Here is a 23,722-nt window from a genome sequence, read left to right on the forward strand (position 1 = left end):
AAAAAAATACACTACCAAATGGAAAACAATTTCCACATAAATCAAAAGATTACAGCATAAATATCACAGTTTAAAATGACATGGGACGCGGGTGGCGCTGTGGGTTAAACCACAGAGCCTAGGACTTGCCAATCAGAAGGTCGGCGGTTCGAATCCCCGTGACGGGGTGAGCTCCCGTTGTTCAGTCCCAGCTCCTGCCAACCTAGCAGTTCGAAAGCACATCAAAGTGCAAGTAGATAAATAGGTACCGCTCTGGCGGGAAGGTAAACGGTGTTTCCGTGCGCTGCTCTGGTTTGCCAGAAGTGGCTTAGTCATGCTGGCCACATGACCCGGAAGCTCTACTCCGGCTCCCTCGGCCAATAAAGCGAGATGAGCGCCGCAACCCCCGGGTCGGTCACGACTGGACCAAATGGTCAGGGATCCCTAAAAAATAACAGCAATTTAAAACAAACAAAAAAGCACAACCAAAAACAGAGCCCTCTTTGCTCAGCAGCAGCGGCAGCAGCAGTCCTTTATGGAGCCCGCCAGGCCCCGGCCTAGGCCAGGTGGTGAGTGGCAGGACTGGGGCCCCCAGGCACTCAGCAGGGGAGACCTGGGCCCATCAGGTAAGAAAGGGGTGGGGTATCACAGTTCAAGGACACAATCTACTGAAGAAGAACAAAAGAAAGAACAGGCCCAGTGTGGTCTAAGAAGGGCCAGACAGGGAATCCCGGAGGGCCTTAGGTTCTCCATTCCTATATTATGCCTCAGATTCAACAGGCAAATTGGAATGGAAAGTTCTCCATGCTTGTAGGAAGTGAAGAATGGGGAGGACCTGTTATTATTCCACCACAAATGTTATGGTTCCTCCCCCCCCCCCTTTTTTTAGGATTTCCTGGTGGATTTGATACTTCAGGAAAGAGGGAGAGCTCAAGGGATCTGCGCATTTGAAAATGGATTCCCATCAAGACGAAACGGAACCAAAGAAATTCTGGCAAGCCCTCTGGTTTTCCTTAGGAAATGGATGGGAGAGGTAAAAACGAAGAAGCCAGCAAATCCTTTTTTGGTAGAGTGGTGAGCTTGTCAAATAAATTGTTTGCCTTTACAACTGAAAGCTTTACTGATGTGATCAGAATATGTCGCAGAATCCTGTTAGCCGCCAGATTTTAGACCCCGTGGAGGAGATTTCTCCTAAGGGTGAAGTTGTGTAATGTTTCTGGAGTGTGTCTGCAGCACCAGCTTGCAGCCACAAGGGGGCTGTCCTGCAGCTACAGCCACGCTGCTGTGTCCAATGTGTGCTCTGGCTCAGTGGATTCCAAATTCCCATTCTTCAGCTAGTGTTATGGGAGAAGAGGGGAGAAACTCCTTCCCACCTTGACCAGCTTGTCAAGGAGCCCCTAGCTGCAGAAAGGACAGATTCTATGGCAGCGATTTCCATTGTGCTTACAGAAAGTGGCTAATGTGTCGTGAAAAATGAAATAAATCATTAGAGGCTCCTGTGAGGCTCCTCCACCAGAGGGAGGCTGCTCACTGTGTCTCTGCATGATTCACTGCTCTGGCAAGGTCAGATGTTCAAGCTGGAGCCTCACAGGGGCAGGGTTCAAATGTTGCTTCAGCACCAGACTGTGCCTTAAATAGAACCGCAGCTCAGTTTGGGTGGCTCTCTCTACCTGCAGTGAGATAAGATTCTCTTGTTTAAGCCTAGCTTGCTTCAGCAGCTGTTGACTCATGCTAGTGGCCACTGCTGAGGAACGGCTAATCCTGCTACCTCTCAGCATTTTGTGTGATTGGATCAGCGAGTCACTCCTCATGCACAAACACAGAAGAAATTACCCAGCTGCAGAGGGGTCTTCCCAGTGCATCTCCGCGTGTTTCATTCCTCTAGCCTCCCCTCCTTCCAATTTGCCTTTGCTAAGGTAAAGGTAAAGGTAAAGGTACCCCTGCCCGTACGGGCCAGTCTTGACAGACTCTGGGGTTGTGCGCCCATCTCACTTAAGAGGCCAGGGGCCAGCGCTGTCCGGAGACACTTCCGGGTCACGTGGCCAGCATGACATCGCTGCTCTGGCGAGCCAGAGCCGCACACGGAAACGCCGTTTACCTTCCCACTGGTAAGCGGTCCCTATTTATCTACTTGCACCCGGAGGTGCTTTCGAACTGCTAGGTTGGCAGGCGCTTTGCTAGGTGCAGGTAACTGTGCCCTGACTTTGCATCAGCTGTGATTGGATCACATGACAGAATTACTTGCCTTTTGAAGAAGCTGCCTGTTGTGTCTCTGTAAGAATCACCGCTCTGGTTCCCAATCGGCTTCCATTGGAATTATGTGATTCCATCCCATCTTAACAACTTGGAGCGTTAATGTCCATCTTGCTCTTGCAGAGAAGCAGGGGAGTTAATTGCCTTTGGAGGAGGCAGACCCTGAAGAATGACTTACGCAGAGTGGGATTGCCTCCTGTCTGGATGGGTCATTTTTGTGCTCTCACATTCTGAAAAGAAACCTCTTTTGCAATGCCCTCCTCCAATGTAGCTTTAGAAAGAAAATGGTGCCTTGGCTATCACGCATTGGGGAGACACTTGCACCAACATAAAACTGGCTTTCCTGTCTCGCATAGGGGTTTGTCGGTGTTCTGAACTTGCCTGCTGTCTTGTTGATCTGGGACCAGTTATTCATGAAAGACTGGAGCCTGCATGTGATGCAGAATTTCTGTGTCTCCATCCTTCTGTTATTAAAGGATTCATTCATGGCAGCTGATGACTACCCAGCAGTTCGACAAGTGTGTATTAGCTTGCTTTCTATTTGGGGGCTGCAGTTGGATTGGGGGGGGGGAGGGAAAGAATCTGGAATTTTGATTTATTGCTCATATTCTTCCTCTTACTGGCTTCACTTCTCCCCTTCCTTTATTCTCCCTATACATTGCAATAATAAAAAACAAAAGAACAGCCAGTGGACCACTAGTCCAGCCTCCTGCTCTCACAGTGGCACCCCAGATGCCTGTGGGAAACCTACAAACAAGACCTGAGTGCAAGAGCACTGTCCTCTCTTGAGGCTTCCAGCAACTAGTATTCAGAAGCATCATAGAACATAGCCATCATGGCCCGTAGCCACTGATAGGTCCTGCATGGAGAAGTAGTCTATTTTATCTATGTGCCACAACCTCAAGCATCAGCCAGGACTCGGGTCTGACACAGAGGCGGTGCACCATCCAGGCAGGTCTTTGGAGCAGAAGTCTTGTGTTCAGGTCCTACTTGCACTTGGGGCTTCTGGTTGGCCGCTGTGAGTACAAGGATGCTGGACTAGATGGGCTACAGGCTCTTCCTGTGTTATTAAGCTACAGAGGTGCTGAGTACAGGCCCCCAGATTGGGAGCCCTTGGAGACAGAGACCTCAAACTAGAATGCCATGAGGCAGCAGCACTTCATGAGCCAGATTTTTAATGGGACCGCCTCTCCTGATATGCCCCGCAGAGGACCTTAAGGTCCATGAATAACCATAGCTTAGAGGTCCCGGGCCCTAAGGAAGTCAGACTATCCTCCACCAACGCCAGGGCCTTTTCAGTGATGGCTCTGACCTGGTGGAATGCTCTGTCCCATGAGACTAGGGCCCTTCAGGATTTAACCTCCTTCTGTCGGGCCTGTAAGACAGAGCTATTCCGCCTGGCCTTTAATCTGAATTCAGCCTGATCTTTTATTTCCCTTCTCTTCCCTCCCCCTCCCCTTTTATGAAGGGGACCCCACAGCTAATTCTCCCCTGGCCTCCTCGCTGGCCCAAGTAGGACTAATTCAGCCAGCTAGCCTGGGTGACCATCTAAAGTTTATTGGATGGATTTCCCCCAAATTGATTTTTGAACTTTGAATTTTATTGTTATTCATGCTTTTATACTGTATTTTATGCTGCTTTTACAATTAAGTGTTTTAAATTTGTTGTTAGCCGCCCTGAGCCTGGTTTTTGAACCAGGAAGGGCGGGGTATAAATAAAAATGTATTATTATTATTATACCTCCAAAGAGCTACCCCCTCTACACCAGGGGTCTTGGGCTCCCCAGTGCCTGCTCCTCATTGCTGGCAATGCACAAAGTGGAAATGGATGGGGAGGCAAGGGGGTGCTAAGTTCTGGGCCAGAGACACTTCCTCAAGGAGAGTGGAGCTTAAGAGGGGTAGTCTGGCTCAAAGGAGACAAAAGGTCTTCCTTGGAGCCAGCTGCCAACTTGGAGCTGTCTGAGGTCCTGAAGGCTCCAGTGCGATTCGGCTGGATCTGCCAGCCTCGTGGGCTCCTGCTGGAGTTACAGCCCTGGGGAAGGGCCGTCACCCATAGAATCATAGAACTGTAGAGTTGGAAGGGTCCAAGGCAATCATTTGGCCAACTACCTGCAATGCACAAATGTTTCATCCAGTGTGGGGCTTGAACCCAGGACTCCAAGATTTAAGTGTCTCATGCTTTACCGACTGAGCTGCCGCTCAATGGCAGATCATCTGCTTTCCATGCAGAAGGTTACAAGTTCAGTCCCCGACATCTCCAGGCAGGGCTGGCTGAAACCCCAGAAAACTGCTGCCTGTCTGTGTAGGCAGTACTGGTCTAGGTGAACCCAATGGTCTGACTTATTATAAGGCAGTTTCCTATGTTTCTGTGTTGTTCCTGTGTCAGATGAGGATTTGGGAGACCTGGGTTCAAATCACAGTTTGGACCGGAAGCTCACTGGATAGCCTTGGGCCAGTCTATCTCCCCTGCCTCTCTCTCTCTCTCTCTCTCTCTCTCTCTCTCTCTCTCTCTCTTTCTGGCTAACTTACCTTCACACAGAGCATTTGTGGATAAAATGAGGTTTATTTCATTTCATTTCATTTTTAATTTAAGCAACTGCCGTTTTATACACAAAGCAGTTTAGAATCCATAGAAATGACAAAATATACAACAAGTATCACACCTATTATAACAATCCGATCCAGTGATGATAATGTCATCATGAGCTTGATAGCATCATTTATGTTAAAAAGAATAAGAAATAAACCTACTAGGAAATAAACCCATAGACAAAAACAATTCAGCCTTTCATAATGAATACTGGGGGGGGGGGGAGAGAGAGCAGAACAATAAGGTGAGTTTGCAGAAACAAATCATATTTTTCTGGTGTCCTTTTAAGGGAGAGGAGAAATGCCTTTATTTCCAGCAGAAAGTGGCCTTGATGTCTATGAAATACTGATGATCCAATCTGTATCATGCAGAGTGTTGAATTCCTGTCTCCCTCTCCCTCTCAGGTGTTTCTGTCTTCAGCCTCCCAGCTTCTCACAGCTGACATTCAAAGGGCTTGGATTCACTTACAGCAAGGGGGCTTGCCTGCTGATGTTCCTGGGCTTAATAGACTGAATCAAAGGTAGAGGACCACACCCTGGCTCAAAAATACCTACAAGGCCAGTTGGCAACCAAATAACAGTCGTACCTTGGATCCCAAACGCCTTGCGAGTCGAATGGTTTGGCTGCTGAACGCTGCAAACCCGGAAGTGAGTGTTCCGGTTTGTGAACGTTCTTTGGAACCTGAACGTCCGACATGACTTCCGCAGCTTCTGATTGGCCGTAGGAGCTTCCTGTGGCTAATCGGAAGCCACACCTTGGTTTCTGAACGTTTTGGAAGTTGAACGGACTTCCAGAATAGATTCCGTTTGACTTTCGAGGTACCACTGTATACCAGGGATGGGGAACTCCTGCTCCCATCAACCCTAGCCATGATTGTTGCTGCTGCTGTTGTTGTTATTATAGTTTCTTCTACTCAGAGTAGACCCGCAGAAATTAATCGACTTCTGTTAGTCATGTCTATTAATTTCAGTGGGTCTACTCTGAGTAGGGCTAAAATAAAGTGAACCCATAGGCATTTAGTGACCGCCATCTACGAAAATGGATGCAATGGATACCGCCCATTTCATCATAGTCACGGGTGGCTCTTCCTGCGTTAAAGGACACTGGCTTGGACTAGATGACTTCTGGAGTCTCACACTCCTAATTTTGGCATTCCAATTGTTGTGCTGGCTGCAGCACTCTTAAGCCATACTTTCTGCCCACTCGATCTTCCTCCTCTTGCTGAGAAAACACTGCGGTGCAGCCATTCTCTCAATTTGACTTATAAATTAAGGAGAGCAATTCTAAATCCTTCAGCCACAATGAATATTTTATACTGGGAAATTATGCATGCCTGTCTGTGCTGTGTGCAGAAATAGTTTTGCGATGCTCATGTGTGTAGTTGTGGTTTTTGGTTGTTGTTTTCAAGTACAAATGCTGGACTCTGTTGTTCCTGCTTTTGTTTTTCTGGGATGTGTGTGTTTTTCACAGCAGACTGCAGAATAACTTTAATGAGCAAAAGTAATTAAAATGAGAATTTAGCTCTGATTGTTGCCTACTGCTCCCTCCTCTTCCTCTGTGTACTGAGAGGAGGAACTAAATTATGAAAACCCACTAATTAGCACTATTTGCATGTGCAGGCCGCTTGTGGATCTGTCTCCTCCGAGGCATGGCTCAGCAGAAGGTACGTAACTCCCCCCAGCAACCCGCCCTGTTCTAGGTTGATGCTAATACTGAAGAACACAAAAGAGAGAGCATAAAGGTTAAAAGTCCCTGCAGATCACAATAGCTGGCATGTCTTAGCAGAGATCTCAACTACCACAACAATCATGACTTACTCTACTGTGTATTGAGCCTTTCTAAAGCACTCCGCAATCATTATTAGATTTCCTCTGAAAAAAGGGATTTAGACTCATTCAAGAAACCGCAGTGCCTGGTAGAACAAGCCATGCTTTTTATGACATTGGGTGCCTGCTTCTTCTCACCCCCTCCAGGCGTGGTATTCTGCAATTACTGGGCCAGGCTGGTGGGCTGTTGTTGTTGCTTGTGGGTCACGGGTGCAACAGTTGTCTTGTCTTGTGAATCACCTTGAGATCTTTTGACGAAGGGCCACAAAAGTGGGAGAACCGGCCCTGCCGCCCCAGAACATGCATGTTATAAAAAGTTACAGGAAGTTATGGAACATGAACCAATTGGAAACAGAGCAATATATCCGCCCCAGAACACAAACAGTATCTTAAGCAGGATTGCAGATAACCACCCTGATATCCTCATGAACGCAAATCATCATGAATGGACAATGAAAAGGACATGGGGGGGGGTTGTTTTTAAGGTGCCAAAACACACTTTATTGCTTTTGCTGCCCCTCTGGAAATTGGTTAATGATGATCTTTTGACAATTTGTTTTCGCAGCTGGAAAAATGTGTCTGGACCCTGGGGAAATCTCTCCAACTGGCGTGAAGGATATTTTATTGACGGTAGTTTTACCAGTTCCTCGGGCTGAGACTCGCCACAGTGTAAGTAGTAAATTAATTATATGGGCATGGCAATAATCTTTAATTTACCAAAGAGAGAAGTCAAGTGAAGAGAGTTGTGGGTGTAGATAACTTGCTTTGAGTAAACCCCATGGCAGGGGTGAGGGACCTGGGGCCCACCTTGATGTTGTTGAACTCCAAATCCCATCAGCCCCAGCCAGCCTGGCCAGTGGCCAGGGATGATGGGAGATGGAGTCCCGCCACATCTGGAGCCCCACCCGGATGAAATCACATTACTCATTACTCTGCAATTACTATCTTTTAATGTTTCTAATTCATTCAATTTTGTTTGTTTCAATTTTTATTCATTTTAATATAAACCAAAACAATAGCACTTTGACTCAATATAAAACATGGAATGCAGAACTGAAAAAGGGAGTACACAAAAGCAGTACCATGATACAGATTAAGAAATGCATTTTATATCTAGTATCAAAGGACCATAATTCTTAAGTCGTGTCCTCAATTCCCTAGGGGAGGGGATAGAAAACATAGCATGATTTTGCAAAATGCTATACCTGTTGTCTCTACCAGATCCATTTGTAGTGCAGGTGGAAGAGAGAGCCCAGCCCGTAGGTTGTATGCTGCCACCCCAGAGCCCCTCCCTGCTAACCTTGCCCCACATCACCACTCCACCCTCCCACATGCCACTGAAACAGGGTTTGAAAGCCACTGCTCTATTATAATGGATCACGCCAGTTATGACCAGTTATGTATTTTCCTTTGTTTGCTGACTGTATCATACATTATAGCAGGATAGACTGAAGACTTGTGCCCTTTCAGTAATACAATCACAGGTAGGCACTGGAAAAGTAATGTTTTTCCCCTGCGATTAATTAAATTGATCTGCACAGTGACCCATTCGTTGTAATGTAGAATAATATGTCTTGTTCCTTTTTTTCAATCCCCGCCCCCCGCCCCGCTCCCTTCTCATAGGAGTCTCTCTTTAAAAAATTTGATCCTTCTGCTGTGAAGTTAACAGTTTCGGTGTTTTGTGGCCCTGAAATACTGCGTTCCAAGACAAGCTCTTTCAGCTCCTCCCTTCTGCGGAAAACCCAAGGAAAAACAGAAACGGGATTTACTCTTCAGTTCAGTGGTACGATTTGAAAACGAACCAGTTGGTTGCTGAGTATTTTTAATGCTGGAAGGTCATTATCAGCCGAAACACAATAAATAGCTTGCCCTTCCCCAAGCTGGTGCTCAGCCAGGGAACATCAGCTCTCCAGTGGATGGTGGTCCACAGGTTGAGAATGAACTCTGTTTTTGGGAGAAAGTGGGTGGCCAGGTGTGAGGGATCCCCTGGTCCTGAACCAGGTAAAGGTAAAGGGACCCCTGACCGTTAGGTCCAGTCGTGGCTGACTCTGGGGTTGCGGCGCTCATCTCGCTTTATTGGCCGGGGGAGCCAGCGTACAGCTCCCGGGTCATGTGGCCAGCAGGACTAAGCCACTTCTGGCGAACCAGAGCAGCACATGGAAACGCCGTTTACCTTCCCACTGGAGCGGTACCTATTTATCTACTTGCACTTTGACGTGCTTTCGAACTGCTAGGTTGGCAGGACCAAGCAATGGGAACTCACCCCATTGTGGGGATTCGAACTGGCGAGCTTCTGATCAGCAAGTCCTAGGCTCTGTGGTTTAACCCACAGCGCCACCCGTGTCCCCCTGAACCCGGTAACTGTGCCCATAAAAGACCAGTTGTACAGCCCGGGAGTCATTTCGGACTCACAGCTGTCCATGGAAGCACATGCAGGTCAAATCTGTGTCCCGGGCGGCTGTCTACCAGCTCCATCTGGTATGCTAACTGAGACCGTACCTGTCTGCACACTGTCTTGCCAGAGTGGTACATGTTCTGGTTATCTCCTGCTTGGAGAGGAGGTTAGTGTTTTGTTTTTGTTTTATTAGGTATTTTGTGTTCTCATTCTGTTGTGAACCGCCCTGTGGTCTTCGGATGAAGGTCAGAATACAAATTTAATAAATAATTAAAAACACTAATGATGATGGGAGTTGCAGTCTGTCATCCTTGGCAGCAGTCCCATGTTCTTTCTGACATGTAGGTCCGCCCCAAAAGAATTAAATTATCCCCAGAAAATCTGTCTGCTGAATAAATTATGAGCTAATTTCTCCCTGCTTTTTGTAATATACTGTGCAGAACAATAAGTTGCTGCTGAGATTGACTAATGGCTGGAAACAAATTGAGAGGTTTAATTAAAACTCAAAAGCTATTTATTGTGAGAATACTGCAAATCAATAGAGAGTACTGCTGTTATACAACCAGGCAGTACATAAAATATCTTTTTTCTCCTCCTTCCCCCTTCCCTCCCAAGCTAGTCCTGCTGAGGAATTGGAAATGTTACACCGTTTGCAGTTTTTGTCGGTAGGAAGTACTTAAGATGAGAAACTGACTAAAGGAGGGTCACAGCCAACTTAGAACTGAAGCCCAATGTGGAAGCTAAGCTGTAGGCCAGGGAAGCAGACATTGTTGGACTACAACTCCCATCATCCCTGACTGTTAGCCATGCTGACTTGGTCTGATGGGAGCTGGAGTCCAGCCAACATCTGGAGGGCCACTGGTTCCCCAGTTTCTGGAGCGGGAAGTTTTTACCCCTGAAGTATGTTTTTGACCAAGCAAAGGTTCTTAGTATTTATATAACAGGCTAATCCAGAACATAGGAAGCTGCCTTTATGCTATCTCAAGCCATTGCTTTACCTAGTCCAGTATTGTCTGAGAGGCAGTAGCTCTTCAAGGTCTCAAGCAGAGGGTCTTTCGAATCACCTGCTGCCTTCTAACTTGAAATGCCAGAAACAGAGACTTTCTGCATGCAAAGCAGGCCACAAAGCAGGCTGACTTTGGTCCCCATCGTTCTTCACAGAACTGTAGAGTTGGGAGGGATGTCAAGGATTATCTAGTTCAACCCCCTGCAATGCAGGAATTCTGCCCTCTTCCTCTGCATAATTTATTTAATGCCTTCCAGGAGACATTTCCAGGTGACGTACAATAAGAACAACTAAAAAACAACAGCAAAACCCAGCAGATATATATATATATATATTTTAAAAAAGCAAAATAGACACCGATGGCAGAGACCCATTCATCCAACTGGGAAAGCTGAACATCAATGTCTTCATTTTTTTCTGGAAAGTGCAGGTAGTGGGTGCCTGTCATCTCTTGAACAGCAGCTATTACACAAGGAAAGCCCTGCTCCTGGTTCTGGTGGGGCAAGCAGGCTTCTGATATCTTTGGATTTTTCAGGAGAAGCTCTCTCATGGGCCTCAGGGACCTGCTGGGTATATAAGGGCAAAGGTTGTTTCTCAAGTTACAAATAAGCTATAAACAATCAGAAATCTCCAAGAAGCTTCATTGCTTTCCAAGTGTTTCCTTGCTCAGCACAGTACCAGGGAGAGCCCTTTCTGCTCTCCTGTGCTTCTGAAGTCAGTGTGGCCTTAGGGAGAATCCATGAATTTCTCTAGGTACTGAATGAGGATTGGGAGAGGTCCAGGGCCCCACTCAGCAGCTCCCCACGCCACCCCCAGAAATGCAGCAGGGTTGGCTTACCACACTTGAATTAAATAATGCATATGACCATCTAAAGACGTGGGGGTTAGTAAAACCATTAAGTCCGGCTTCTGAAACAGGGGTGACTAACCTGCGGCCCACCATATGTTGTTGAACTACAATTCCCATAGGTTCCAGGTTCAATTCCTTGCATCTCCAGGTAGGGCTGGGGAAATTTGTATTTATTTTATTCAAAATTAAAACAAAACATATTATTCAGAAACATATCATCCTTATTTTTTCTCCCTCCCCCCCACCCCCCGACTTCCCTCAGTTCCAGTCTTTGGTTTCTCTAAAAGTGCTGTTTTCTGCATGTTACAAAGTTGTATAGATCGTCAAACTATTTAGCTGATTATTATCAATAAAAAGTTTGTGAATGTTTATTCGAAGGGGGGGGGGATTTTGTTGCCTGAAACCCTGGAGAGCTGCTGCCAGCCAGTGTTGGCAATACTGCGCTAGATGGTCTGACTTGGTATATATTCCAGTGAATTCTGTCCCTTCAAAATTAGCTACCGTAATCCCTCGACTGAAAAAAATAATCTTTCTTTGCTATAAAAACTGCAAATCGTTTCTAAAACAAAGTAACACAACGATCAAATAACTGTCCCTTGTCTTTTGTTGTTCTTGTTGTCAAGAATCATTTGCATTTGATTCCCTGGACCCAACAGCATTCGTAGGCGTGCAAGACGCAAAACCTTACATCTTGTTGAAGGTCACGTACAGTCCTAAAGGAACAGGTAACGTCTTCTTTGGTGGGCACAGTTTGCATTCTCTCCACACACGGTATCTGAACAGAGGATTGTTTGTGGCAGCCCCTGAGCTGTGGAACTCCCTCCCCACAGTGGTGCATCTGGCACCTTCATTGTATAGCCTTCATAGAATCTTAGAGTTGGAAGGGATCCAATGGTCATCTAGTCCAACCCCCTGCAATGCAGAAATCTCAGCTAAAGCATCCATGGTTGATGGCCATTCAATCTCTGCTAAAAAAAACCTCCAAGGAAGGGAGAGTGCACCACTGAATACAAAACTCCTTAATTCTCATCGTTGACATCTAAATTTTAGGACCCACCTTATTTCTGTGATTTTATCTGGTTTTGGACTGTTGCATTTTAACAGTTGTAACCCTGGGATCTTAGTGTGAAGGGCAAGTTTATTGTTGTTGCTGTTGTTGTTAATTCTGAGTAGTTGTGAGCATCAGCAGTGCCATCTCCTCGGTTGGCTGTAAGTAAGGAGACAGGTAAGGTGGGGTCTGGCTGAGGGCAGAGTGAGGCTGATGGGTTAGCACCCTGTTATGTACTGAGTTGAATAGGATCCAAACTGCAGCAGTCTGATTAGTCATAGAACGATAGGATCCAAACTGCAGCAGTCTGATTGGTCCTAGAACAATAGGATTCAGAATGCAGCAGTCTGATTGGTCCTAGAACAATGCAGCAGTATGATTGGTTGGCAGGAACCACCCAATCATGCTCCAGATAGAAGTGAATCCACAACCTGATTGGCTTACAGTAGAATTCCGGAATTAGCCAATCATGTGCAGCCCATTGTGTAAATAATGTATATAAAGCAGAGACTTTGAGGAGACTTTCATTCATTCCTCCTCACCACCATGAGCTGAATAAAGAGCATGAAATCATTTTGCGACTCTGAGTATATTTCACACCCCTTTCCCCCTATTGCACCAGTCTTCACTATCATCACACTTGCACACAAAATAGCCCACAAAAGAATTGCATTTAGCCCTTGGTTGAGAAAAGGCCACTTGCCCTCTCTGGGACTCCTGTCTTCAGAGCTGCTGCTGCTGCTGTCTGGTTTGGTTACCCCCAAAAGAGATGTAAACAGACTAAGAACCTCGTTTTCCTGCTTTACAGATTCACTGGCTCTTGGGTGGCAGAAAGTGGATGTCTTCCAGCAAGAAACTACAGGTTCTGGAATGATCTGGGCCCCTAGGGAATTCTCACCTTGCGTGCCTCTGAATCCCGGGGAAGTGCCTGATGCTATAATGGAGTGTCCTTTCAGAGAGCTTCCCAAATGTAACAGAGTCGTAGGTAATGGGTGAAGCTATGGTTTATAAACCACACTTTTTAGCTAACCATAGTTAAAACTGATCATACGAACGTGGCCTCATGGGTTCGTATAATAATTTTGGTATAATATATATACCAATAATATATATATAATATAATAACCAACAATAATGTTGGTGTTGGGGCTGCAACCATAAATCCAAAACATCCAAATGTGGGGCTCCGGGTGGGGGCCCTGTTCCCTACCACTTCTTTTATTTCTCCTTTTATGGGCAATGACATCATCTTGGCATCAGAACTTGCCCAGCAACAATGCAGTCAGGTCTGGGGGATTCCCTGTTGGCCATACTTCTGCCTCTAGCCACTATTGGCCTGGACAACTAGGGTTGGGATTATGGAAATGAATGAAAGGGCCAGGGGGTGGACAGTTGCAGAGCGCTGGTTTGGTTGACCTGACCAGCACATTCCATCACACTATAGAGAGATGTTGCTAAGAAGGTGCTATTTGCAAGAAACCCCATCAAATCTGGTGGGACTTAACTTCTGAGTGGACCTATAGGATTGGGAATTCTAATCTGATGGGAGCAAAGTAAACATTGAAGCAGGGTAGTCTTATTCTGGATTATTTAATCCAGAACTTTCTTGTATCTGGCTCCAGTATGTGACCCCTAGCAGATTACCTCTAAGGGAATGTGGTGCTTGGGGCCAGCCCTTTCATTGGGCAGAGTGAAGCAGTTGCCTCAGGTAGCAGGTGTTGGGGGCACAGGAAATGATGAGGTGTTTGTGCTAACAGCCTACCCTGTACCTCCTAAAATAACTTGCTACGGGGGCAGTGGAGGGTGTTGTTCTCATGCCAGTATCAAAGCGAGGTCATTTCCCGACTGTCAATATTTACAGGTAAGATTCAGCCATATACTGGAAAATCCAGGTTGCACAATTGCAGATGGTTGGGAGTTCTTGTGCAATAAATTCACTTCTCTCCAAAGGTCAAACCTTTTTTGCAAATGCATGGGGAAGTGTGGGACAACACTTGCCCTGACACAATGGTCATCTGACCTCCCCTCAAACAAATCAAAATGAATGCTCATTCAATAGCCACCTAATCTCCCTGAAAGCAAATCAGGTTCAATGCTAAATAAAAATAGGTTGTCCAGGTGTGATCTACGATTTGGCTGCCGGTCTAGTTGGCTTCTGTATGTGGCTGGGGAAACCCAGCCAGATGGGCGGGGTACAAATTATTATTATTATTATTATTATTATTATTAATTATGTGGAATAGAAGCAGGGGGAAGGCATATATTGAACTTGACTTCAGGCAACAAAATGTCTTGGGCTGGCCCTGGGTGCCCTCAAGACGGGGCAGAAGTTTGCCCATCCTTGCAGTATAGTGTTCTATGCCTGACACCCAGAGGACACCTATACTGCAGAGTGTTCCCACGCTTTTAAATCTGGGATTGAACCCACCTAGGTAGCGCCCCTTGTTGCATGCTAGGTCTGAGTCTCAGTACAATCATGACGGCCACACACTTTGCTCTGGAGTCTCAGCCAATAAATGCCCCTCTGGGTCTCTTTCCAGTGAACGGATAATTCCTTTGAGGCAGCTGCCAAAGGGTCTGTAAAGGGGGAGCCAATTTCTCACTTAGAGAAGAATAGGTTTTCATTTAATTTTCTTAATTGATCTTGTGCTGCTGCCGTCTATTTAAATTCGCCTGAGTGATAACTGTAGCTGTGCCGGACTTGACCTTCTGACAATAATTCTTTTTCTGTGTGAAGAGTACAGTGTGTGTGTGTGTTTAATTGTACTAGAAAGTAGAGGTGCATTGCAGTAAATCACATATGTTTCCAGATTTTGCAGAGGGCCGTTCAACGATTCAGCTGACAGTGTATGATGTTGCCAACGAAAGACGGAGACTGCAAAGCCACCGCTTGAGGGAAGAAAGGTAACCACTGAAACTTGGGGGGAGCATGGCTTGGATGGGAAAATACTGGCTGCATTTTATTTTTCTAGCAGGCTCCTACCCAGTGTTGCTCTGGAATTCTAAGAAACCAAAAAATCAGTGCAGTTTTGAAACCAGTGGTTCAAATCTGTGCAGTTTTTAAAAGTTCCGTCTGCCATCTTGATTCAAAACTATTGTATCCATACATAGATGAAAACCTGCACCTTGATCTCACGAACCAGCCTGCAAAATTTGATTGCCTATGGTATCTCAAGAGCTGTCAAAATGCAAAGCAAGCAAACAAATTTCCAAAATTTAATATGTTATTATTAATGCGAGACAATACTGCTTTTTATTTGACAAGCTTCTGTCCTGCAAGCAGCAATCCCTTTTTAAAGCCACCTTCTGGTTTCTAAAAAGCAAAAGAACCCCAAACTAGTTCCCTGTCTCTGCCCTAAGATCCTTGTTCTTTCCTACCGAAACCATATCTTGCCATGCATTATTATATTTATGACTCATATTGGGATTTACGGAGCCTCTCTTGATATATTTCTCATCTAACTAGCTAAATAGCTCACAGCCGACACACACAACTCTCCCTCGTTGAACATTTTCTCTCCTGTCATTTCTGCCAATTTATCTGCAGATTTACGGCCCCCCTGACTTTCACAGGTTTGAAAATTAACGCCAAAATCAATACGGCGTATAAAACGTAAGATGATTTTACTGTAAATTATTTTTCAAGACGTTGTGTCTGGCACGGGGCCTGCCTTGAAAAGGGGCGCTAACATGTATAAATGAAAATACAAAAGCGAGTGTTTAAGGCACAGAAACAGCCTCGTTCTCCAAAAGCCCGGCAGCTTTGAAGTGGGAAGCCAAGGCGGCGCTTTTACAGCACATACCAGCAAGGGGGGGGGGGACTGTGCAGCTTGGGAGCCTCAAAAGTGAAGCCGGCAGCTGCACGAAGTTTTATTTTTATTTTATTTGCCGGTGTCAGTCAGTCGTCTGCAAGCAAAACAGATTGGCAGGAGGAAATGGTTCCTGCCGCACCACATGCTATAAATGGAAAAGTTGGTAAAGTTTAACGGCTGAGAAAATTAGCAAGTTTCCTATCTCTTGGGCCCAAACTGGAAACTGCACCTTTGCAGCAGGGGAAGGGCAGTGGCTCAGTGGTGGAGAGCACACCCCTTTCCTCAATGAGGTGACAGATGTCTCAGCCAGATTGCCCTCACATCCCACCCCTTTCATTCAGGAGGTCCCAGGTTCAATCCAGTTGCAGGATTCTGGGGAGTGGTGCCAGAAAAGACCATGTATAATAATAATAATAATAATAATAATAATAATAATAATAATAATAATTTATTATTTATACCCTACCCATCTGGCTGGGTTTCTCTAGCCACTCTGCGCGGCTCCCAACAGAATTAAACAGGGCTGCCTTCCTATGACTTCTAAAAGTTGTTTACAGTGTTACCTCGGGTTGCAGACGCTTCAGGTTGCAGACGCTTCAGGTTACAGACTCCGCTAACCCAGAAATAGTACCTTGGGTTAAGAACTTTGCTTCAGGATGAGAACAGAAATCGCACGGCGGCAGCGGGAGGCCCCATTAGCTAAAGTGGTGTCTCAGGTTAAGAACACACCTCCAGAACAAAGTAGGTTCTTAACCCGAGGTACCACTGTATTTCCTTGGCATCTGATGGGAGGGCGTTCCACAGGGGTGGCTTGTATGATGGTCAGGTGTGCCACGAGCAACACTGGCCTCTGTCCCTCTTTCCTTTCCTTCCCTCCGTCCCTCCTCTGGTGTCCTCTCGTGTCTCGTGTTTGTTGCAGCAGCCCTGGCTATAAGCTCCCCAGGTGAATGGTGCCTCTGGGGCTGGCCAGGGGGTGTTTCGCAGGCCCCTGTGGGGCAATGGGAGGAGGCACCTCCCTTTGGGGCAGGAGGGCAGCTAATAGACCAAGTGTGGCAGCTGCAGCTACCCAGAGGACTCCCAAGGAGAGGGGAGAGGGGAGAAGAGAGGAGGCTGAGGGAAAACTCCACAGGGAGGGCGCTTGAAAAGGGGTGAGGGCCTGCCAGCTTGGCAGGTAAGGGGTGACATAACTGGGCTCCTGAGCCCCACAGGGGTGCCGCAGAAAGACGGTAGTTGGTCAAGGAAGCCGTGGACTCAAAAAGATTGAAAACCTCTGATGTAAACCATTTAACCATTTAGGGACGTGGGTGGCACTGTGGGTTAAACCACAGAGCCTAGGACTTGCCAATCAGAAGGTCGGCGGTTCAAATCCCCGCGATGGGTTGAGCTCCCATTGCTCGGTCCCTGCTCCTGTCAACCTAGCAGTTCGAAAGAACGTCAAAGTGCAAGTAGAAAAATAGGTACCACTCTGGCAGGAAGGTAAACGGCATTTCTGTGCACTGCTCTGGTTTGCCGGAAGCAGCTTAGTCATGCTGGGCACATGACCCGGAAGCTGTACACCAGCTCCCTCGGCCAATAAAGTGAGATGAGCGCCGCAACCCCAGAGTCGGCCACGACTGGACCTAATGGTCAGGGGTCCCTTTACCCTTTACCTTTAAACCATTTAAATGTGCTTGATTTATATTTCCTGTGCTTGTTTGTATTGATCAGGCTCCAAGGACCCTCTTTTCTCTATGCTCCTTGGGTCCCGCATGATCCCAGCATCATGCTACCAAATCCTCCGAGGATCAGCCAGCCATTTGATCTGTATATAGATGCTCTTCATTATATACCTGATAATGCAACCATCACAAAGGTAAGCTTCAGAATACTCCTGCGGCTCCCCACTTCAGGCAATGTGCCCTTATTAGCATTCCATATTGCGTAGCTGCTGGGGTGGTCTGGGAAAAGGGCAGTGGGCTTCTATGCCCAGCAGGGAGGCTTCTGCTGTGAGCTGCTTGCTTTACATAAAGAGAGAAAGCTGTCATATACAGATTCACCCATCCTTGTTTTTGTCCGAGTCTCTCTTTTCAGAAAGGAAACTCTGCATTGGCCCTTAAATCTGCTTTCCGAGACCAGTTTTGCTGGAAATTATTTATCCCAGTTGGTCATGTTGGCTGATGTGAAAACAACAACACCCCATATACAAGAATCCAGTTGGACTCCTTTTTTTTCTCATGGTGCCTTCTGCACACAGAAAAACACACTTATCTGTAAATGATACGTGGCTGAATTTTGGGTATATTATTTATTATCGTGCACGTGATGCTGTTCTACCTTCGTGACAACTTTGCATTGAAATGTGAGAGTGGGGAGGAAAGGGCGATTGGACTCCCCTCGCTGTCTGATTTAGGCTAGAAGGAAGCATAAATCAATGGGAAAGTCATGGAGGTCTAGGAAGGTGTAGTCAATATTGCTTTTTGCCCCAAGAACACAGAACAAAAAAGGTCTGAAACAGAGATGAATAAATCTCTACAACTCTGTAGAGATTGTATGTGTGCATATGTAAAATAATATATAAATTAATGTTCTCTACCTCATTAGGTAACAGGTCATTTCAGGAATACGGGCTTCAACAATCTGCACCCTTTTGTAGCATTTCCTGTTCTCGAGAGCCCGTCTCGAAATCCAGAATTCCAGTACCGAGCAGCAATAGATGAAGGCATTTCAAGTGGGATGGATATCAACACTTGGCTTCTGTTTCAAGTTCATACAGTTGACATGGATTCTGGAGACCTCGTTCTGCTAGGTAACGGGACCTAGAAGCCATTTCCCCCCTTTTAAAAAAATTATCCATTTCTGAAACATTGCATTTCCTCCTGACAGTATTGTAGCTGAGTCACTTCTTTACAGACCTAGCTCATGTGCAGACAGTACGAGAAGGAGAAAAATCTTACGCACTGAAGCCAGCGAGTAAACCAAATCCGCAAGCTTTTATCGAGAGCAGGGAGTATCACCTGACTTGCCCTAGCCTATTGCTATTAAGAAGCTTCCTTATTGGTGGGCTGAAATCCCTGACACTCCCTCTTTTGGCAAGAACTCAGTAGCAGCACAGAATGCCCACCTGACGTCTCGAAGACCAGTGGTGGCGAACCTATGGCACACATGCTAGAGTGGGCACTCCAAGCCCTCTCTGCGGGCACGCACAGCAGACAAAGTTTCCAGCCACTCCCCCCCCCCCCACGCCAGTGCATGTGGGAAACTCTCCCTAGAGTGGTGGTGTTTGGGGGAGTTGCGTGCCCACCAAGCAGCTGGCAGTCTGCTGTTGGTGAGCTGGCAAGCGCATGTTGGTTGCAGTGACACAAGCGATTTTCAGCGTTTCTCAGTGGGGTTAGTGATTTTCTGTAGGCTGTGCATAGAAGCTGAACAACTTTGCTCTACCCTCTCCAAAAAAAAGCTGAATGACTCTGGGCCATCTCTCCCCATTCTCTTAAATTTGAGTCCCCCAAAATAGGGGGTGTCTTATACTTGTTGTTGTTGTTTAGTTGTTTAGTCGTGTCCGCCTCTTCATGACCCCATGGACCAGAGCATGCCAGGCACTCCTGTCTTCCACTGCCTCCTGCAGTTTGGTCAAACTCATGCTGGTAGCTTCGAGAATACTGTCCCACCATCTCGTCCTCTGTCGTCCCCTTTTCCTTGTGCCCTCCATCTTTCCCAACATCAGGATCTTTTCCAGGGAGTCTTCTCTTCTTATGAGGTGGCCAAAGGATTGGAGCCTCAGCTTCAGGATCTGATTTCCTTCAGAATGGATCGGTTTGATCTTCTTGCAGTCCATGGGACTCTCAAGAGTCTCCTCCAGCACCATAATTCAAAAGCATCTATTCTTCGGCGATCAGCCTTCTTTATGGTCCAGCTCTCACTTCCATACATCGTGTCTTATACACAGGGGCACGGGGGCGCAAATTGCTGTGTTGGCACTTTCCGATATAGGCAGGTTTTGGGTTGCAGTTTGGGCACTCGGTCTCTAAAAGGTTCGCCACCACTGCCTTAGACCAGTTTGCTTGAAGAATAGCCTTACCCCACATGTGATCACTCAGCCCCGTCAGTCTGCTGAACTGGCATTTCTTCAAGCACTGTATAATGTTCTGCATTTGTGAGGAATCAGCCTCTTAGTGTGGCAACCCGTTAGTGCAGAACTCCCTGCCTATTGATATTAGGCCGGTACCACCATTGTACTGTTTTTCAACACCTGATAAAAACCTCTTTTGCTTAGGCAAGGCTGCCCAGACATTTAATTTCATCATGTATGTTTTTAAAGCTATTGATTTTATCTCTTCTCATATTTTTATTATGCCTGCTTGTTTAGGAAGTCTGATGATTTTTATCGGCGTTTTCTAGCAAATACTATTTTCTGCGAACCGTTTAGGCAATTTTATTATTATTAAGTGATGTCTAAGCGCTGTTAGTTAAATAAATAATTACGTAATAGATTCTGTCTCGGGCAGCTGCCGAGATCTTAGATGAGTCCAGTTCGCCTCACACGTGGGAGAACATTACATCGCGTTGTTGTTGGTATTTTTAAGCCATTCATCTGCAACAGGCTCAGCCCAAACATCCCGGGCAGTGAACTGCAGATGAACATTTGAATGTGAAAGCGTCGCAGATCTGCGATTCTACATTTTTACTTTGCCATTGGATGGGGTTGGGGGGAAAGGAGTTGGAATCGTTTTAGACACAAATTGGACTGGCAGATGGCAAATGCAGTTTTAACTTAGGCACATAAACAAGGCACTCCGGCTAGGGAATACGTGATAGAGGGAGTCATCATCCAGTTTACTGATCAAGAAGAGAAGCATTTTTCAAGGCCGTTGTGTGGAAGAAGTAATTGAAACCATCAGTCTAGGATACAGCAGCAGGTTTCTTTGGGGTTTTTTTTTAAAAAAGGAAGAATGAGCAAGACATAAAATACTAGAATGCCAACAAGATGGAGCACACCGATCCCCACAAGAGTGGACCCGCCGATTCTGAGGACCGAGAGATGACTCAGGCCAGCCTGCTTCCTGAACCTGGGGCCTTCCAGATGTTGTTGAGCTACAACTCCTGTCACCTTAACACCCATATATGCCCTCTCATCCACTTTGATCTGTGGACCTGGCACTGCTAAGGGTGCTACACAATACTCGTTCCCCGTTTGCACGAAAATTATTTTTGTGTGTGGCAGCAATGGTTCTTTGGAATGTCCTACCTATTGACATCAGGCTGTTCTCTTTTTTTGGGGGGGGGGGCACGGGTGGTGCTGTGGGTTAAACCACAGAACCTACGACTTGCCGATCAGAAGGTTGGCGGTTCGAATCCCCGCGACGGGGTGAGCTCCCGTTGCTCTGTCCCTGCTCCTGCCAACCTAGCAGTTCGAAAGCACGTCAAAGTGCAAGTAGATAAATAGGTACCGCTCCGGCGGGAAGGTAAACAGCGTTTCCGTGCACTGCTCTGGTTCACCAGAAGGTGCTTAGTCATGCTGGCCACATGACCCGGAAGCTGTACGCCGGCTCCCTTGGCAAATAAAGCAAGATGAGTGTCGCAACCCCAGAGTCGTTCACGACTGGACCTAATGGTCAGGGGTCCCTTTACCTTTACTGAAAACATTTTTGATTAGGCAGGCCTATCCGGACATGTAGGTTGCCAAGTGTTTCAATCTGGTCTTTTTACCCTATAATTGGTTTTAACTTGTTAAAAAAAATTTTAAATAGTTGTTTTTAACTGTTCTCACTGATTAATTTATTGTGTTGTTCTTTTTGTGAACCGCTTTGAGGTTTGCTTGTTTGTTTACAATCAGGTGGTATATGAAATTTAATAAATAAATGAATAAATTAGGCATGCTGGCTAAGGCAGTTGGGAATCCAGCAAGGTCTGAATTGGGAGACATTTGGGGGTTTTTTTAATCAAACAATAACTTCCCCCTTTGTGGATGACTGTAGGAAGCTGTGTCATCCACATCTTTAATGCTGAAGGAGAATTAAATGTGGGAGGGTTTCAACTGAAACTGAGAGCTGGCTTGCTGGAAGACGGACCCTCACCTCTTACCCCGTCTTCGCTGAATCACCATACAGTTATTCCTTGCTGTACTCTCTTTATTCGACTCTTACCACATGCTCAGGCAAGTCTCTTTGTTATTTTTTGTATAAATATTTGCAGTTCTTCTATTCAAGTTCAGCCCTTCTCCAGACCTTCTCTTCTTCAACTTCACTGCAGATAACAATTATGAGGAATTCTCAATAGAAAATATACCAGTCCTTTGCAGCATTATCAATAACGTCGACCAGAGCTCCTTGAAGACAGCTCTGTGCTGAGAGATCAACTTCATTTGGCCTTCTTGTTTCCATGAACTGTCTCAGTTCAAGCTATTTATAATAATCTTGTAATATTAAGAAGTTGAGGCTGGAGTTGGTTTGTTTTCCTCTGCCCTCCTCGTCCCTTTTCCCTTTTGTGCCCTGTCTTCTAGATTGTAGGCCTGTGTTTTTATTTTTCTTCCCATTAGGTTCCAGTGCCTCCCCCAAGTTACTTGGCAGGATACTATTTCACCGATGGAGCAAAACCCAACAGTTCAGAGCTGGAGATCATCTCAAGCTTTCAGAAGGAGAGCAGCTTCCCAAACCTTGTGCTGGACATGGCACTGCAGTTAATGAACAAGGAGCAAAGCAGAGGTATGAAAATGGTTGGCTAGATCACAAAAGCTTCCTCTTTGTTCACTAAAGCTTATTTCTTTTTTCTTTTTAAAATAATATTTATTAAAGTTTCAACCATTACAAAAAGAAAAAATGAACATACCACATTAAACATTAAACAAAAACAAAACAACACATCACAATGTAAAAAAAGAAAAAAAAACAGAGAAATAAAACCCATTAAACAAAAACAAAAACACAAAGAATAATACATCAGATCTCCTCATTACTATTCTTTCATTAACTTATTTTCTTGACCTCCTCACACCTCCCTTTTTTGTATTCTAGGTTGATTATCTATTTCAGCAAGTCCTTTCCCTCTTTTAAAATTTTTGTCCTGTAAATTGTCTTAGTTAATGTAACTTTACTTTTCCTCCTTTCACCAATTAACAGTCAGTTATTACATAACATTTTTTTTTTAACCTTATTTTAACGTTTAAACTAAAATACTTAACTCCTTATAACATTTCTGCTAAATCCATAAAATATCAATCCACCAATTTTCTATCACTCACGGCAGTTGTTTAAAATCCAATTGTCCACAGGAAAAAGTCAGCGCTCTCCAGCAACAGCAATGCGGCTTCACTTCATGAAAAAAGCAGTCGATTCAAAGCACCGCGCTGCTCACCCCACGTCGCTCCGGATCCCCAAAACAGGGTTTCCCCGCAAGTAGGGGAGGCGCAAAAGGTGCCAGCCAAATCCCAGGTTCACAGGCTTCTTTCCGCCTGTGATTTCAGTGGGTCTCCACCTTCGCTGTGGCGGTCAGACCCTGTTTTCCACGGAGTAAGTTCCTCCCAATCGGGGGAGCTCAGCCATTGCCGGAGGCGCCAACCCGGAAGTTCCCACTAAAGCTTATTTCAGTCACTTGTCTTGAGAGACATTGGAGTGCGCCTTGAATAACACTAGTGCATTTGAAACACAGCAGACACTAGTGCAAGAACCTGGTTCGCCCCAGTGCTGTGGACTCCCAACTCCCATATTTGCTGGCCATTGGCAATGCTAGTGGGAGCTGATGGGAGTTGTAGTCCAGCATTGTCGGAGGTCCACAGTGCTTCTCCACTCTTGGGGTATTCTAAGTTGGGATGTGAGAGGAGGAGGAGGAGGCTGTTTTCGCCCTGTGTTCATCGCAATCAGCGCTGTTTCCATTCTGCTACAGTTCGGCTTCTGCAAAAACCCATGTTGTTCATCTTGCTATCTGCTGTGGCCGAAAGCAGTTTCATAATTCACTCCAGTGCATTTCAGTGCAAGGTAAATGTTAAAAAATTC

General features: G+C 45.9%; 1 protein-coding gene across 2 annotated transcripts in view; it reads left to right on the forward strand.

Annotated features, from left to right (window-relative positions):
- Positions 1-855: 855 nt before the first annotated feature.
- Positions 856-23,722, forward strand: part of LOC307204113 (uncharacterized protein) — a 47,043-nt gene continuing 24,176 nt past the window's right edge. The window contains exons 1-13 of one of the 2 annotated variants that reach the window (XM_079955522.1): positions 856-1,012; positions 2,589-2,750; positions 5,226-5,341; positions 6,441-6,484; positions 7,213-7,316; positions 8,271-8,430; positions 11,522-11,623; positions 12,755-12,916; positions 14,757-14,850; positions 17,466-17,610; positions 18,339-18,543; positions 21,710-21,888; positions 22,270-22,435. In XM_079955522.1, the coding sequence (XP_079811648.1) occupies positions 1,004-1,012; positions 2,589-2,750; positions 5,226-5,341; positions 6,441-6,484; positions 7,213-7,316; positions 8,271-8,430; positions 11,522-11,623; positions 12,755-12,916; positions 14,757-14,850; positions 17,466-17,610; positions 18,339-18,543; positions 21,710-21,888; positions 22,270-22,435 (1,648 nt within the window). In that variant the 5' untranslated portion in view covers positions 856-1,003. The remainder of the gene's footprint in view (positions 1,013-2,588; positions 2,751-5,225; positions 5,342-6,440; positions 6,485-7,212; positions 7,317-8,270; positions 8,431-11,521; positions 11,624-12,754; positions 12,917-14,756; positions 14,851-17,465; positions 17,611-18,338; positions 18,544-21,709; positions 21,889-22,269; positions 22,436-23,722) is intronic. The other variant, XM_079955523.1, reaches the window with a different exon arrangement.

This window comes from Podarcis cretensis, assembly GCF_951804945.1.
Source record: "Podarcis cretensis genome assembly, chromosome: 15".
In the NCBI taxonomy this organism is placed as follows: domain Eukaryota; kingdom Metazoa; phylum Chordata; class Lepidosauria; order Squamata; family Lacertidae; genus Podarcis; species Podarcis cretensis.